The sequence below is a fragment of the Ambystoma mexicanum genome, chromosome 13, assembly GCF_040938575.1.
Source record: "Ambystoma mexicanum isolate Mex_15411 chromosome 13, UKY_AmexF1_1, whole genome shotgun sequence".
Lineage (NCBI taxonomy): Eukaryota > Metazoa > Chordata > Amphibia > Caudata > Ambystomatidae > Ambystoma > Ambystoma mexicanum.
The window spans coordinates 89,823,369-89,841,117 of NC_090938.1; the positions used below are offsets into that span (position 1 = coordinate 89,823,369).

General features: G+C 40.6%; 1 protein-coding gene across 2 annotated transcripts in view; it reads left to right on the forward strand.

Annotated features, from left to right (window-relative positions):
* The window catches only part of LOC138520918 (cytochrome P450 2A13-like), an 87,966-nt gene extending 86,254 nt beyond the window's left edge, over window positions 1–1,712 (forward strand). For both annotated transcript variants that reach the window (XM_069633346.1, XM_069633345.1), the window contains one exon: window positions 1,316–1,712. In XM_069633346.1, the coding sequence (XP_069489447.1) occupies window positions 1,316–1,497 (182 nt within the window). In that variant the 3' untranslated portion in view covers window positions 1,498–1,712. The remainder of the gene's footprint in view (window positions 1–1,315) is intronic.
* Window positions 1,713–17,749: the final 16,037 nt, after the last annotated feature.

Below are 17,749 nucleotides of genomic sequence, written 5' to 3' on the forward strand. Positions count from 1 at the left end.
GATGGAAGGAGATATGTTTATGTTGTGTGATAGAACTGTGAGCATCAAGAGGAAGTTGCTGCTCTTTAGCCTTTGTCTTTGACAGTGTTTCGATATACGTTCCTTCTATTAAAATCTGACAAATATACACAACAGTGCCTAGCCAGTTTAATAGGTTCACCCAGCTCAAGAGACTTAGGGTTAAAGTACAGTACCAAGGTTTTGGGTGGACTAGGACTATTAGTTGTATATTGCCATTACACACCAGCTGCACCTTGCAGGGTATATAAATCCTTTGGAATTGCTTTGTTACCTAGTACCTCTATGTTTTGTGACTCATCATTTCAGGTGCTACCATGCCATTTTTCAATATTAAACAATTGCTCATTTTAAAATAATAATGCATTACCATGAGTCCTTACATTATCATAGGGTGTTAAGCATCTGATAGAGATATCATAGAATCATGTTTCAGGTACAATGTGGTCATGTAAGATACAAAAATAACACGAAAGCACAAATGTTTAAAAAATATTGATTTTTACTTGACCTCTTAACTTTACTACTGACATATCAAAATGAAGCAAAGAATGCATTTGCTTAATGTTGCCAGTATACAAACAGTTCTTGTAACTATTATTATCATGTGGTTTTATGTTGCGCTGCTAACTCCGGAGCGATTGGAACCAATGCTACTGAATAGCATAATTATTATACATAATGAACTACTCATTATATTGAGCTGCAGAAATTGGAGGGTACAGGGCTGAGTTGACCCAACTAGCCTATTGAATCCACGTCATTGTTTGTTCCCAAGACAGGTGTGTTGGGGTTGAGCTATCCTCCCTTGTTCACATGTCTTTGAGAGCAAAGTGTGTTAGAAGGAAATATGTGACTATATGAATTTGACATGGTTCACCAACGAGGAACACATAGTATGCATTCTGTCTTGCTCTGTTCTTTTTGAGTTAAACTGAAGTAATTCCAACTAAGATTACACTATCAGCATTAATGGTATGAAAGCCAGACATTCAATGCTTCCAACTAAATTAAAATGGAGGTTGTAATGTAGGACTCAATGTCAATAAATGGCCTTTACAAGTTTTTGACATGACTTGCAATATTAAAACATGTTATCTCTGACCCTTTTCTTCCTTGCAACTTTTTTATTCAATCAAAGGTTAAGCCATGATAATATATGTGCAGAGTAATGTTTTCACATCAGCACATCCATGCCGAGTCAGATATGAACTTAGGTGCTTGAGTTGAAAATTTGTAACAGGAATTGTGTAACAAAGCAGCAGATAATTTATTGTCCTATGATAATTTTTTCCAGGGAAACGGATTTGCCCGGGAGAAGGCCTGGCTCAGATGGAGCTCTTCATATACATCACCACAATCCTACAGAAATTCAAGCTTCAGTTTCTATGCGATCCAAAGGACATCGACATTAAGCCACGATTGAGTGGCTTTGTAAACGTTCCAATCTCTTATGAGCTCCAGGCAATTCCACGCTAAAGTTGAGGGGACACCTGTATGCCACAAAAGAAGAAGGTCATGCAGCAAAACATGGCCACATTTCCTCGACTGGCAACTTCCCACAACAGTCAAGCACATTTCAGATTCATCTGCCAGATTATGTCATTTTGCTTTAAGCGGTGCATCTCTTCTCCTATTTTTACATGATTGTCTTTTTTTGTATTTTGTTCTGAAATTACAAGACTTAATGCACATTGGATTGGTACATTTATTATGGCAGATTCTTCTCATCAACTCATGGTTTGCCTATCTGAAAACAGCAATGCATTGTGGGAAACATCAATACAGGCTGCATGGTGGATGTGTCTTTCCCAGGCGAACTTGATTAGCATGGTGCATTACTTCCATCTGAGTGTATCTATGAGGTTTTTCTGATTTTTGCTGTTGTCTAAATACACATTTGCCGATTGTATCACTTTTCTTACTGTCTTTAAACAGACAATATATATAAACAAAAATGAGACTGATTACCCCTCTTTACGCTACTTTGCCAATAGAAAAATGCCTGTACCTAAACAGTTGAAATGGTGGTGACCCGTGTTCCACAGGATATATAGTGGAGTACAAACTGATGCTGATGTAAAAACCAATTTATTACTTGATCATCATATTACATACACAAGCTACTGTGAATTGTGACAAAAAAACAAGATTTAACAACTTTGTTTTGTCACGATTGACTCTGATAAAACGGGACTAAAAAAGGTCCACAGATCTGACACAGTACACAAGGCACCAAAGTTGTGACATTTAACAAACAACAAAAGGGGTTATATATTGAACAACACTCAGAATGGATCTCAAAAGGCTTATCAAACAACAAATCAATTAACAGTTGTATAGAAAAACAAAAGAGCCCCAAAATGATTTGTGTGGGTATCTTAGATAGTCGACATGTTTCGGCCTGCTTTAATTTTTGACCCTATCCCTAGTGTCATTTAGCTCAAGAGTTAAAGGCCATCTTCAGGACAAAGATTTCTTCAAACTCAAGCGGTGACTCTTGTACCCCTGGTGGATATTGCATGAGTGATTGATCTAAAAAACATATGATGATATCTCAGAAAGATGTAAGGAATTACACATCATACAAAAGCTGATTCTTGCCCGACTTCTCTTAGCAAGTGACCATGTATGTTCTCTTTCTGAGTGTTACATAGTTCTACACATGACAGACACACACACCATAAGTGAACATAAGCATATTCTTGATTAATTGGCAGGGTAAGTAACATAAGACAAACTGTATTGGTTGCATTTTCCAAATAATTTTGTGTCATATCTGAATTCACACATTACAGACAGTGAACTTTGAAGAGCCAAATGCGGAACGTCCATGGTAATGGCACACTGTTGCTATAACACTGCCTGTTATAAATGAGCTAAACTCTGGGCCTCATTACACGGAAGGCGGTGGTCCAGGGTGCTATTAGCACCCTGGACCATGCCGGTAAATTACCGGCACCGCCTTGGCGGAAAGGGGATTTACCGCCCCATTCCAAGGTTGGTGGGGCGGTAAATCCCCCTTCCGCCATTGCCCTTCCCCATTCCCATTTCTGCCCCATAGGGCTCTATGGGAATGGGGAAGGCGCTAATTACGGCACCGCAATTTTGCGGTGCCGTAATTAGCTCCGAGGTCCCTTAGCGGGTTGGTAATTAACGCCTGCAAAAAGCAGGCGTTAAAACACCAACCCGCTAAGGGACCTCGTAGTAAGGCGGTAATGGTTAACGGCCACCGTTACCATTAACGGTGGCCGTTAACCATTACCGCCTTCCGTGTAATTAGGCCCTCTGTGAGAATTCTACCTACGATTCACGTGAGACGCAGAGCAAAATGTCCCAAAGTAAGTTTGTTGTAAATAAATACTGTCTGTTCAACAGTCATACACACGAATATATGCACTTTTGCAACAAACTAATAATATACAGAGCCTTTGCAGGTATCCCATACTGCAGGGTGACCGAGTACTGTAACGCCCTGACGTATGACCGTGATCAGTTATTTGTGAACAATTGACCTAACTGTCATCTGTCCATGAGTGATCCATCGTTGCCTTGTTAAGTGTAAGTTGGATTTTCCCAGCACTTAGAAGGTAGTCTATTAACTCTAGATGAAATAGGAGTTTGTTAAATTAAGCTTGTTGAGTCTTTAGTAATAGTACTGATTATAGCAACAGTGTCCCACAACCATGGACGTTCCACATTTGGCTCTTCAAAGTTCACTGTCTGTAATGTGTGAATTCAGATATGACACAACATTATTTGGAAACTGCAACCAATACAGTTTGTCTTACGTTACTTACCCTGCCAATTAATCAATAATATGCTTAAGTTCACTTAGGGTTTGTGTGTCTGTCGTGTGTAAGAACTATGTAACACTCAGAAAGAGAACGTACATGGTCACTTGCTAAGAGAAGTCTGCCAAGAATCAGCTTTTGTATGATGTGTAATTCCTTACATCTTTCTGATATATCATCACATGTTTTGTAGATCAATCACTCATGAAATATCCACCAGAGGTACAAGAATCACAGCTTGAGTTTGAAGAAATCTTTGTCCTGAAGATGGCCTTTAACTGTCGAGCTAAATGACACTAGGGATAGTGTCAATAAATTAAAGCAGGCCGAAACATGTCGACTATCTAAGATACCCACACAAATCATTTTGGGGCTCTTTTGTTTTTCTATACAACTGTTAATTGACTTTGTTGTTTGACTAGCCTCTTGAGATCCATTCTGAGTGTTGTTCAATATATAATCCCTTTTGTTTTTTGTTAAGTGTCACAACTTTGGTCCCTTGTGTACTGTGTCACATCTGTGTACCTTTTTTAGTCCAGTTTTATCAGTGTCAATCATGACAAAACAAAGTTGTTAAATCTTGTTTTTTTGACACATTTCACAGTAGCTTGATGATCAAGTAATACATTGTTTTTTACATCAGCTTCAGTTTGTACTCCACTATATATCATGTGGAACACGGGTCACCACCATTTCAAGTGTTTAGGTACAAGCATTTTTCTATTGGCATAGTAGCATAAAGAGGTGTAATCAGTCTAATTTTTGTTTATATCTTTAGCGATTTCAGTTCCCTTCAAGCACTGATCCCCCATCAACAAAAAATTGGTAACCTACCTGAGTATGGTAAAACTTTAAACAGACCATACAATGGGGTTTGACTTTTTCTCAAAATGAGGCAAATGAAAACCTAGCCCTTATATTAGTATGTTTACTTGATGAAAAACAATACTGAGCTTCATTTGTGCACATGATTTCATAAATACTATGAATACATGCAACACGATCTTGGCTTGATGGCTTAGGTTTAACTTGTCTCTTATCATAAAAATATGCACCTTTGTTTTCACTGAGTCTCAAGGTTGGGATTCTGGATTTGGAGACTGGAGTGCCTAAATGGTTCTTGAAATGTTTACAATTATTAGAGCAGAGGGCAGGTTTACATAAAATGATTAATCTAAGTGATATCTGCATTGTCTAGTAAACTTGATAAAACCTTTTTCAGGTAATGAGTTGTTATGATGATTCAGACTATGTTCCCAGAAGGTTCTGGAAAACCAAAAATGTAATGTGAGCAAATGGTGTGTTGAGCAGCTGGATTAGACTAGACAATTTAGTGGCATATCTGTTGATGATGATCATGTTCACACTGCATTCTTTTCATATCAACCAGAAAAATCTGAGAAAACCAAGGTAACACGTCAGGGGTGGTAGGCGGCTTTATTTCCTCACCTAATGAGATCCAGTCCATTACACAACAGTAAAGGTGATCTGTAATGGAAAGGCTGCAGAGAACCCTAGAGGAAACAGATGAGAAGGGATAGGTTACAGAGCTTAAGAGCAAAAGGTCATGCAGGAAGAAAGGAAGATGTGAAGGAAGTTGGACCTAGCATTAGTAATGAAAAATAATAATTTGTTTGGATACAATTATCCACTTTTCAAACTGCTGAAGTGATGTGTATCCCTGGGAATTACTTCCAAGGAGGTTTGGATGGACTAATTCAAGGCACTATACCAAAGGAAAGTATCAGGAGATGATTGTAAGCAATACAGTGTACTAATATTCCTCTAAAAGAATTAGCAGACCAAGACACTGTAAAACGATTTGCAGTGATTATCATCAATGAAAAAAGAAACAAATTCCATGGCCCAGATTGGGGCGACATGTATCTATATCAGAAGTCTAATGATGCTTGGGCCCCAATCGTCACAACTCTTACTAAAATGATATTCATGTTGTGTCAGCTATGAGGGACCTTTCCTAGGGTAATTATAATCCAAATATTATAGACGAATGATCGAAAATATCTGACTTGTTTTTGACTGATTTCCCTGATAGTTGCAACCACTAGCACTATGGGGAAGTCCACTAGGGCACACCTTTGTGGATGAATTTTGTAGACTATGGTGTCAAGAAACACACAATACATTATAGATTTCCCATTCTTTCACTCATTAGCAGACAGGGTCAGCTAGCTGCCTTAAAGCAGGTCTAATCTAACTGTCACAGCCTGGTCAACCTTGTTACACGAAAGTGGGGAACATTATATGAAACATCAGAATACATCCTTTGATTCAGGCCTACCTCCACTATAATAGCAATGAAGGAATGGAAACATGTCTCACCAGATAAAAAGATTGTTTGTTATTGTGTGATTGGTGGGACCTCGACAGTCAAATGGAGTGGTTTAACTGAATCACCTGGCATATGTGAGTGCAATAACTCCTTGTTTTCTTTTAGATTTCAGGAGTGAGGCATCCCAGCACAGCCTTCTTCCTAATCCAGTTTGCCTCAGAGGAAGGTCTAGAAAGAAGGAAATATGTGCTCCGGGTGGGAGAGGTTAGGGTCTCTGCCGAAAATATATTTTCAAAAGTCTGTTCTGAGGAGAATGAGATTGTCTTGTTTTCATTTTCAAGGACTTTGTTTGCTGCCTCAAAAATGTTTTAAATGAAAAAATACATTAATCCAAATTTGATTTGAAAACTTTTCAACAAAGGTCATGTTTTAATGAACTGTTGTTTTGCTTTTCGGACACGTCTAATGACCTCAGAACTACTCACCTTATTACATGGACCAAAAGTTCTTGCACTCAGGAAGGCAATAATACACACACACCTAGACCAACAATTGGAATATAATTGGCTCTTTACAGGCCCTTTATTGCTATGTAGGAGCTTGGATTATTGACAGAACTTGTGGTCCATTTGTTAATGGACCATTTTGAAATGATATGTCCTGAGTGCAGCAAGTGCAGATACAAGAGAAAAGCCTTAAACAATTATAATTGGAAGCAAATTCAGTAAATCAAGCTGACATCCAACTAATATTAGCATCTAAGCTGTCACTAACATTAGAGTGCAGTATTTTGAAAACTCAGTAAATAATAAGTCAGTATATATTGGAAAAATATCAACATACACAGCACCATTACATATGTGTGTATAAAATAAGAAATGGTGGCATGTTGATGTTAAAGTAAGTGTCATTAAATGGAATTTCCAGAATTACAGCAAAAGGCATAACGTTTTACCTATTACAATGCCAGTAAAGTTGCAGATGATGTGGGTAAAAAAAGAAGAAAGAGGATAACCTCAATGTTTAGCTTAAAGCTTCAAACACATTGCCAGTCATTCTTAGACAGATGCCAGTAGTGATACTGTGGCATAAATCAAATAAACATTTTACTATAAATATGAGGTTCTGAAGAGCCACAAGTCCACATTGCTATTTATTACTTATATAAGAAATGATCATACAGTCTGACAGTTAGTTGATTAAAATGGCAAAAGTGCTCCCACCAAAACACTTGACACAAAGAACATCCAACCACAGCATCGTTGCTGTTTTACTTAACTCGACGCGATACATACAAATGTTTGCCTCTCTGTAAACAATGGCCCATTGGGATATTTCATGGACCCCCAGAGACACAGGACTACCTGATGTTATTCTTATATTGTGATCATGAGCAGCACGCTAAAAACCGGACCTTGTGTGCACTAGGTCCCAATTTGCTACTTTAATGGTATTTCATTGGTGGAATTTCATTGGTGGTATGGTGTAGAAACTCTGCATAGACTTACCAAGTCACCTGAAGACTGTAATATGGGGAATCTGCACTTTATGATTTGCCCCAGTTCACAGTGTTTTGCAGAATCTTGTTTATTTACCGGTAGAAGTAGTAAAAAGACCTCCTTAGATTTTTTCCTGTCTATTTCCCATCACAAGTAACTAAAACATAAAATACATAGGCCAAAGCTGTTCCAATTCTTTTCAGGTACTTTATATGCAATAGATCATTATTGCATTTACCGCAAGACAGAAACAAAAGTACACATCTCAAACCATTGTTTCTCTTTTGCAATGATAACAGATTATATTCTTCAGGCCAAAACAGAGATGTAGGCACAGTTCAGAGTAGCTGCTTCACTGCAATAAAAGATTTTCCCAATGAACTTCAATCACATTTTTAGTTTTTCAGTTCAAAATACTGTTTTCTAATAGCCTTGAAACATTGGGCCTCATTACGAGTTTGGAGGTAGCCATGCCCTTAATAAGGGCATGGCTTCATAAGGGCTGCCTCCAAACTCGGGTCCGGCTCCGGATTCCCTGAATGGGGACATACCGGGCCATTCCGACCTTGGAGGGCCCGGTATTTCCCCATTCAGGGAACCTGGACCCAGACCATCCCCATTCCCATTTGGGAATGGGAAGCATGCTAACAACGGGCCTGTTAATGATGGGCCCATTGCTAGCATGCTGGGCCGCTCGTGGGACTGCTAAGGCCGTCTGGTAAGACCTGGTAAAACCTCTGGGACATCTCGTAATAGGTCGGTAAGGGGTTAACGGCTCCGGCACCTTTACCCCGCCGTTAACTCCTTACCGCCCACCTCGTAATGAGGCCCATAGAGTTCTGGCAGCCTAACGCCTTTAGTTATATATGGGATCTGCTCCTTGGATGGTAAAGAAAAACACATGAAAATTGATATTTCTGTTTGTAAGTGCAAACGTTCCCAGCCTGCAGATGCTCACAATATAAAATTACACCATATGCAACCATACAACACACACCTTGCTTGTACTTTTATTTTTCCTCATCTAAATATTGCTTGGAATATTCACACTGGCAATCTCAGGGAAGGATCAGTCCTGTGTGCCATCGGTCTCAGCTAGGCTGCCCCTCCTTCCTCTGCTGCACCCCTTCTCTCACCCGCAGCTCGCCCACAGAAGGCTGAAAGCCCAGCAAACAATCACAATCAGAACAGACCGACAGATCCCCTAAGAGATTGTTTTTTCTTTTGAGAAACAGGGCCTCATTGCGATTTTGGAGGTAGCCATGGTGCTAATAGCACCATGGCTGCCTCCAAAATTGTGTCCGGGTTCTGTGAATGAGGAATTACTGGGTCATTCCAACCTCAGAGGACCCTGTAATTCCTCATTCACAAAACAATCCCCATTTGAGCCCCCATAGGGATCAATGGGAATGGGGATGGAGCTAAAAACGGCCGATTGTTAGCTCCCTGGTCCCCTTGCGGAACCCGCAAAGGATGTCTGGTCTGACCAGACGTTATGAGTGGGTCCCGCAAGGGGACCTCGTAATAGGGCGGAATGGGTTTACCGGCACTGGCACCATTACCGATGCCAGTAAACCCATTCCGCCAACCTCGTAATGAGGCCCACAGTCTTTTTTTTTTTCTTCTCCCTGCACATCCATTTTTTAAAGTCTCTCTCCTCAACCTGCCCCTTATTGTGAATTCCCCTATGGAAAGTGTAAGAATTGCCTGCCCCTGACAATGTCAATCAGACACCACCTCCTCTGACCAAACCTCCTGGAAGCTTCCAGAGAACACGCATTTTGCCTGCCACCTTTTCATAGAGATTCAGGGTAGCAAAAGGATGCCAAAAAGTTACAGACCTCTATTCTGGCTTCCTGCAGCAGAACATGAGCAATGGAGCTACTTTGAGCACATGGCTCTTCACATTCCACATCTCCATTGCAGCAGCAGCTTTTGCATATTTATTTGCCAAGCAACATTGCAGGGTCTGTCCTGGCAATCTCATCCAGTGGGCCAGTGTGTACCCCTGATCTGCACCAACGCTTTGCATCACTGAGCCATGCACTCAGTGGTCTTCAATATGAGTAAGGAATTAGAGATTTGTGGGCTAGAGTATTAATGGTCAGTATGTATTAGTCTTCATTGCAACTCAGTCCATGCTATACCATGGTGTAGTGCACTATGCTACATATGGCTACTATGCAAAGCTAGGTTCAAACCCCCTTTTTTCTTATTGTCTTATATAATAAAATTCAGAGTACTGACTCACAACAGATGCATACCAGAGTCTCACACCGCTCTCAAAGTCTGGATTTTTTATATAACTCTCCCCCAGTTGAAATTCGGAGCCCATATCCCCTACAGACTCCCCTTTCTTTCTGTTGAGACCTGGCTAACCTATTGGCTCCTATAGAAAAAAATGAAAATCTCAGCTACTGTTTCATCCAAACATGTGATCCTGTGCATGTGATAAGAAAATAGAGACTTCTCATGCTTTGATATGAGGATATTCTTAACCAAATCATTCAAAAATGTTCATGTTATCCAAAAAACCATGCAACTTGCATCCAAAACCTTCAAATAGAGTTCAATTGTTCAACAAACATTTGTTTGAATTATTTTAGGTTTTTTAAAAAGATTTTGTACATGATTTATCTTATGGTTTTCTATTTTCTTTTAATCACCTCTTTTTTATTTTATATTAGTGATTTTTACTTGTATTTAGAATAAATTTGTAAACTCTTTTTCCCCAATTCTTTACCAATAAATCATTAACACGCTAGAAATACCCAGTTCTTCTTCTACAAAAAAATGTAATATATAAGAAATAATTATGATGTTGTCGAAATTGTCCATAGTGTCTATTCTATGACTGGATAGCTATATCAGTCCAACCCTCAAAATTAATCAATTGAAATCAATGTTTCTGTTGAAAACAAGGTACTCCCAAGATTAGTGTTACACCTTCAAATGTTTTAAGAACACAGATGAATTACGTCACAGACGAAGTAGGATGCATAATATCCAAAATCACCCAATAGCTCCTTTAACTTGGTGATAGCATAATAATCACCAGGCCCAATGCTGAACTTTCAATGATGCCCGTGCCAACGCCACAGCTTTCTGAAATGTGAAGCAAGCTTCCAACGTCAGCAAGTGGGGCTTTCTTGAGGCGTCTCCATATTTTCCCCCCATCTTCGGTCCAGGGGGGTTTGTTCTGGGGACTCCAGTTCATCCGGCTGATTCCAAGGTACTAGGATCTGGCAGCCAGCTCCAGAAGCAATGGAGGGACAATGAGTTAATTTCTAAATCAAAAGAAAAAAGGTAGAATACGAATCAAATACACCAAACTCATTCATTTTCTCTTTCCTTTGAAGTTTACCTGAAAGAAAACTGTGGATTACGCAACATAACATATACATTTCTGATCATTTTATAACAACCTGGAAAGAAATATGTGTGTTAAACATAGAATTACATAACAGTAATATCTTCTTTCATAACTAGCTGGGAATAAACACATGGGTCAAGCATGGAAACCATTCCATTATTACATATTATTTGATAAATGGCTCACTTTCATTTGTTTGTTTTCTTGATTTTGAATCACTAAGAAAGTCAGTCTGGTCATTCAAAGACAATTCATGGGCATCTGTATTCTCATCATGACAAGTATGACTAACTAGTCACTTGTCACTACATGCAAGATCACTCCTGTGACATTCTGCACTTTCATTTTGTTGTTGTATTGTACTTTGGTAAACGTTAGCCCAGGCCTCTAAGCATTGGAACATGTCCAACTCTTCCCTCTGTGCTCTATGCCAGTAATGGTCAAATTCGCCCTGATTTGGCCTGTTCTGGTACCTTTCAGGAGATTGTTTTCTGTCTGTGTTTCCCCTGAATTCCCGGGACACAGTAGGTGGGGAACGTTGGGTGACCATCCTTTAACCATGGTCAACCTGTGGTCGGGACTGACTACATTGTGGAGGTGCACGGTTTGCATTCTGTATTTCATGTGGTGGGAATTGCTCCCTGTGCTGATTTACATTTTCAATGAACCTATCCACATATCTTGACCTTTCCTGATGACCATACACCATAGTGTTATGGCCAAATCGACTCTGGTCCCGTAATGTCTGATATGGACTGCTATACATCTGATTCTGGGTGTTATTCAGCCCTGGCATATCATAACGAAGTCCCACCATGGGTGCCATTCCAAGAAACCGAGGACTACTGTATGAGCTTCTGTCACTGGGATCTATGGACTGGACCATAGGCATTTGGGGAGGTGTTCTCTGTGGAGCCACACCCCTTTGGTTGTGTGGTGTGTCATTCTTTGTCTGAATTTGGGCTGTTCTAGCAGTATCTTTGCAGACTTTACCTCTAGAACCGCTGTTGTGGATTCTTTAGATTTTGGTTTAGGTTCTCTACTCTTAGCTGTCTCTTCCTTCTCATTAGATATTACCTCTTTGAACGTCGACACATCAGATTTCTTCCTTTTTGAATGGTTTGATCAAGGCCTTAATGGACTTCATTATCTTTAATGCACTGAATGGTGCATTGTGTGATATGTTATGCCCCCCGCTCTCTTGTGGATGAGCATGTTGGTGAGCAGTTGTCAGTGGTTCAGCCTCGAACACTGGACCATAGCCAGGCCTTGTTGAGTGGACAGATGCTGGCAGGTTTCCCTGACTAGAGTTGCGAATAAATTCAGCTTCAGTGAACGTGGTGCACTGTCACTTTTCTTGGTATTCAAGACTTGAGATTTGCTGCTTCATTTCTCTGCACTGAGCATGGAGCAGCTGTGCTTCATGAAAAAGAGAAGCATTCTCACCCCTCACTTTAGAAAATACCCCTTGCAACTCATTATTTTGTGTCTGGTAATAGTCAACTGTTTTGGTTTTTCCTTAGTTGTCATCCAACAGCTTAAATATTTCACTTTCCATTGCTTATAATTCTTTAGCTTTCTCACCACATCCTTTCTAAGTGTCTGAATTTCCTGAAATTGCCACATCTCTATCTTTTTGTACACTGCCTTCACCGGTTTTATGGTGTATTAATTCTTCCTCACTCTCACCAAACTGTTTGTCTTTTGGAATCAACTGTGCATTGGTGGTATTTAATTGGTGGTATGGTGTATAAACTCTGCATAGACTTACCAGATTACCTGAGAACTGTAATATGGGGAATAAGCTCTTTATGATTTGCCCCAGTTTACAGTGTTTTGGTGAATGTTGTTTTTTATGATCTGCAGTACTACAAATACCTCCATAGCTTTGTACCTGTTTATATGCCATCACGAGTAACTAGAACAAACAATAAATAGACCAAAGCTGATCCAATTTTTTTCAGGTACTTTATAAGCCATAGATCATTATGAAATGTTCCGCAATACAGAAATAAAAGTGCACATCTCAAATCCTTGTTTCTCTTTTGTAATGATAACAGATTCTATTCTTCAGTCCAAAACATAGTGTGGGCACACTTCACGGTAACTGTTTCTCTGCGATAAAAGCTTTTCCCACAGTAAACTTCAATCATACTTTTCGTTTTTGCAGTGCAAATCACTGTTATCTAATGGCCTTGAAACATAGCATTTGTCCTGGCAGAATAAAGCCTTCAGTTATATTTGAGTGCTGCTCTTTTGATGGTAAAGAAAAACACATGAAAATAGCTATATCTGTTTGTAAGTGTAAACGTTTCCAGCCTTCAGGTGCCCACCATAAACAGTGGCACCATGTGCAACCATACAACACACACCTCACTTATACCTTTTCTTTCCTCACCTAAATAATACTTTGAATATTCACAAAAGCAACGATAGGCAAGGATCGGTCCTGTGTGCCCTCGGTCTCAGCGCTATTGCCCCTCCTTCCTGTGCTGCTTCCCTTCTCTGTCTCCCAGCTCACACAGAGAAGGCCGAAAGCCCAGAAAAAAATGACAGTCAGCACCGACCACCAGATCCTCTGAGAGAACATTTTCCTTTTGAGAGAGAGTCTTTTTATTTCTTCTTTCTGCACATTACTTTTTAAAGGTTCTCTCCTCACCCTGCCTCTTATTGTAAATTCCCCTATGGTAAGTGTAAGAATTGCCTATCCCTGACTCTGATGTCACATGTCAATCAGACACCACTTCCTCTGACCAAACCTCCTGCAAGTTTCCAGGGAACAGGTGCTTTGCCTGCCACCTTTCCACAGAGATTCAGGACAGCAAACGGATGCCAAAAGTTACATTTATCTATGCTGGTTTCCTGCAGCAGAACAAGTACAATGGGGCTACTTTGAGCAACTTTCCACATCTTCATTGCAGAAGTAGCTTTTGTATGTTTATTTTCCAAGCAACATCGCTGGGCCTGTGCTTGCAATCTGCACCAATGTTTTGCACCAATGAGCCGTGGACAGAGCTGTCTTTAATATTAGTAAGGAATAAGAGATCAGTGGGTTAGAGTATTAATGGTCAGTATTTATCAGGGGTGTACCGATAGTACATTTAAGTATTCGGACGAATACCGAATAGTTGGACAAGTATTCGTCTGGAACTGAATACAGAGCCGATTACTTGCCTTTTTAATAAATAATGTTATATCGACAAGTAAAAACAAACTTTAAATTATGTACATCCATTCTTTATTGCATTTCCTCTTTTATTGTTCTCTACAAAAGATGTTTAAGTGAACCATGAAAGGAATACATGATCAGAAAATAACCCATTCAATAACAGCGCAGGTCGAATTTATTTGTGCATTCATGGGTGTCACATGTTGGGCAGAACCCAAGTATCTAAGACAAGCCCAAAAGCATAATGTTCAATTACTGTGAGAGGAGCTTGATGTGTCTACTTGTACTTTCAAATGTTCTTTTTGGTCCTTCCCAGTCTTTAGCCTTCTGGCTCTAGCAAGGCACTGAATCACAAAAGGAGTCATCACAGCCCCAATTACTTAAACATTTATATGTTAGAATAGGCCCTGCAAATAACAAAGAAACAACTTAAAAAATAATTTGCTACCCAGTCTTTTCAAATCAGCCCAAGCCACATCAAGTAAAAGGTGAAGCCCACTTAATGGAAAGCTAAATGTTTTTATCGTCTTTTGTTCTACAGGGTGGGTCCTGAAGGAGATATTATGAGTGCTGTGGTTGGTGGAGAGAGGAGGAGATAGACAGTGCTGCTTTTAGTGCTGTGAATTACAGTCCGAATAGGTCTCCCATGGAGGTGTTGTTAATAGCTGGTTGTCCTGCCTGCTGCATTTCCAAGAACCAAGCAATAGCTATGTGGATGGCGGCCTAGTGTAGGTGGTGAAGAAATCTGTCTTGCTAACATGTTAGTGGTGCAAAGTTTGCAAAGATGTAACGCTTACGTGCAGTTTCAGTAAAAAAATAGGGTCAAAGTGAACTGAGAAATAAAATAATTTAGAGCTTTATGAGATTTAACCAAAATGAAAGTTCCCGCCACTGTAATCGGACTGGGGCTGTGTGGTGGGTGTACTTTATTTTTTATTGTCTGCATCACCATATGCCTGGCAACTCCGTTGGCTACCACCCCACACATCTTGTTACATGGAGGGGAAGGAGCCCTTGTTCCAGTGCAGCCGTGCACTTGCACATTTGCTGGCCGTGCACCCTGAATCATGATTCTGGTTGCTCTACTGTAATAGCAGGGGGTTAAGGGGCACCTGAGCATGTTATTCAGGTGTTGCAGTGTGAAGAGCAAGAGGCAGTCTCAGTAAAGCCTCGGAAGTGTAAGAGGGAAGGGACATGCATCCAGGATCTGGAGCCGGGTGGGGAGGCAGGGGTGCAAGAACCCTAGAGAAGGAGAGTGAGGAGGAAGAGGTGTTAAGCAGAGTCAATGGTCGGGGAAGGGGGAACAGAGGTCTGGCAGTGATTGGCATGGAGTGTGAATGACAAGTGGAGGGGTCCCTGCGTGTTGCAGAGACCTGAAATAGATTTCATGCACAGGAGGGATGCCTGCATTGCCCAGGTAGAATTGGGCACAGTGGCTGTTAAATCGGGTTATCATGAGCACAAGAGACACAGGGGTGTGCCAGGACAGGCAGGGTTTATGAAGCGTGAGAGATACTGGTTGGGGGAAAGCACAGTCAGAGAGAGGGGAGTGCTTACAGCGTCCCCAAGATGCTCTAGAGGGAGCTTGGATCAGAGTACCAGCAGATTCCCATCTGGCCTACCCCAGGGCGGATTGCACTGTACGCCTCCTATGGCAGACCCCAGAAGAGCTGGCGTTCACCCGCTCTTGCAATATCAATAAACGGGGAGGGAGATGGTTATGCCAAGCATTGGAAGGTCTTCAAGGGCACCCCCACATCCCTCCTGTCATCTCGTGTGTGCATCAAAGCCTCTGCACACTGTGAAGCATAGTCAGCCAGGTGCAATCATAGGTCAGTCAGGATTGCTCAGCGGGTTAATGCACCTACCGCAGATATTTCAAGGTTCAAATCCAGACAGCAATTATGAATTGTATCTTGCGATGTATAAATGCCCTGCTGCAGTTTATGTTTTCTAGTTAAGTCTAGGCTATCTCTGTAATGCCCAACCCTTCCTTTTCAAATGTGTGACCGTTGCATACTTTCATTCTCTTACATTGGATGAGTAGCTTAGTATTCAGGCAGAAAGAGGTCCCTTCTTCAGCAATAACTGTCTAGTATTCGGCCTCTCATTGACAAGGTTTGGTTTTGAAGTTCACCCTTTGTCTTGTTGTGCATTGGAAGGTTTTAGCAGGGGCTCCTAATGGCACCTGGAAGGCCATTGAGAGCTTGGAGGAGGATCCCTGTAAGCATCAAGTTGGTGTCTGGGAATTGGCATTTAAAAGCCCCGTTCATTAAGGAGGTGCAGTGAGGTGATTCATCTGCATTTTGGGCTTAACACTTCTCAGAAAGAATGTTAAGAGTATGGAAAATGGCTTCAAAGGGACGGGGTGCAGCACCTTAGGTGTCATAGGAAACAATCAGAATGCTTAACACGTTCTTGGATGGGATTGCGATTAAACCCTATCATTTAGCAACAACTGGGGGCAGAAAAGCAAATCTCCATGCGTGCCAAATCCCCTCTCACAGCCCGTCTTTTAAATGCTTACATATGTGAAATTGGTTGAAGCGTTGGACCTTTTTAAGTGTGGGCATGTTCCCATTTTATGCTTACAAAGCAGCGGTTTAGCCTAGGGTGGCTCTCTTATGGCCTTGTTAATCAAGCATTTCCTGGCTTGCTGTATATCCTAATGCGTTCATGGAATTTTCTCTGGTAAAAATTAAATGAAGTCCTTTGACTATACTAGGAGGTTAGTTATGACAACATCCATGGGATCAGCATGAGAAGGCCGTACCAACAGCAAATGTGGGCTGCACACATATTAAGTAAAAGCGAACATAACATGGAATAACACAACTTTGAATGATGTAGCACAGCACAACAGGACAGTAAACAAAATAAGATAGCAAAGCATAACAATATAATACAATACAATATAACAGGGTATATTAGTGGTGTTATCTTCATCTTCGAGTACAAGTCAAGTAAGTATTCGGCCGAATGCCGAATAACTGATTTTTAGCCGGAATTCGGCCGAATACGTACTCGAAGCTAAAACTCGGTACACCCCTAGCATTTATTAGTCTTCATTGCAACTCAGTCCATGCTATACCATGGTGTAGTGCACTATGTTATGGTATGACTACCATGCATAGCTAGGTTTAACCCCCCTTTTACATATTGTCTTATATGATGACATTTGGAGTACTGACTCACAACAGATGCACATCAGAGTCTCACAACAGAGTCTCACACCACTTACGTCAGAGTCTGGGTTTTTGATAAAACTATGCCCCACTTGAACTTTGGATCCCTATTTTCCCTAGAGGACTCAGCATTGCCACCAGATCCTACTTGATCTATTAAAAAAACTATCTTGGAATTAACGAACATTATTATCTAAACAACAAACATGTTTTCAGCACATTGGAACTACAGGAACTTACAAAAGGTTACCCCAAGACTATAGACAGTAATTCAGTATGCTCTAGACATAATGGACTAGACGTATTGTTAATTTTAACGTTAACCGATGATAAATGATTGTGTGTGCACAGGTCATTTAAAATGAGCTCTGCTACACAGCCCATTCAAAGATGATAGGGTAAAGGTAATTATAGGTAA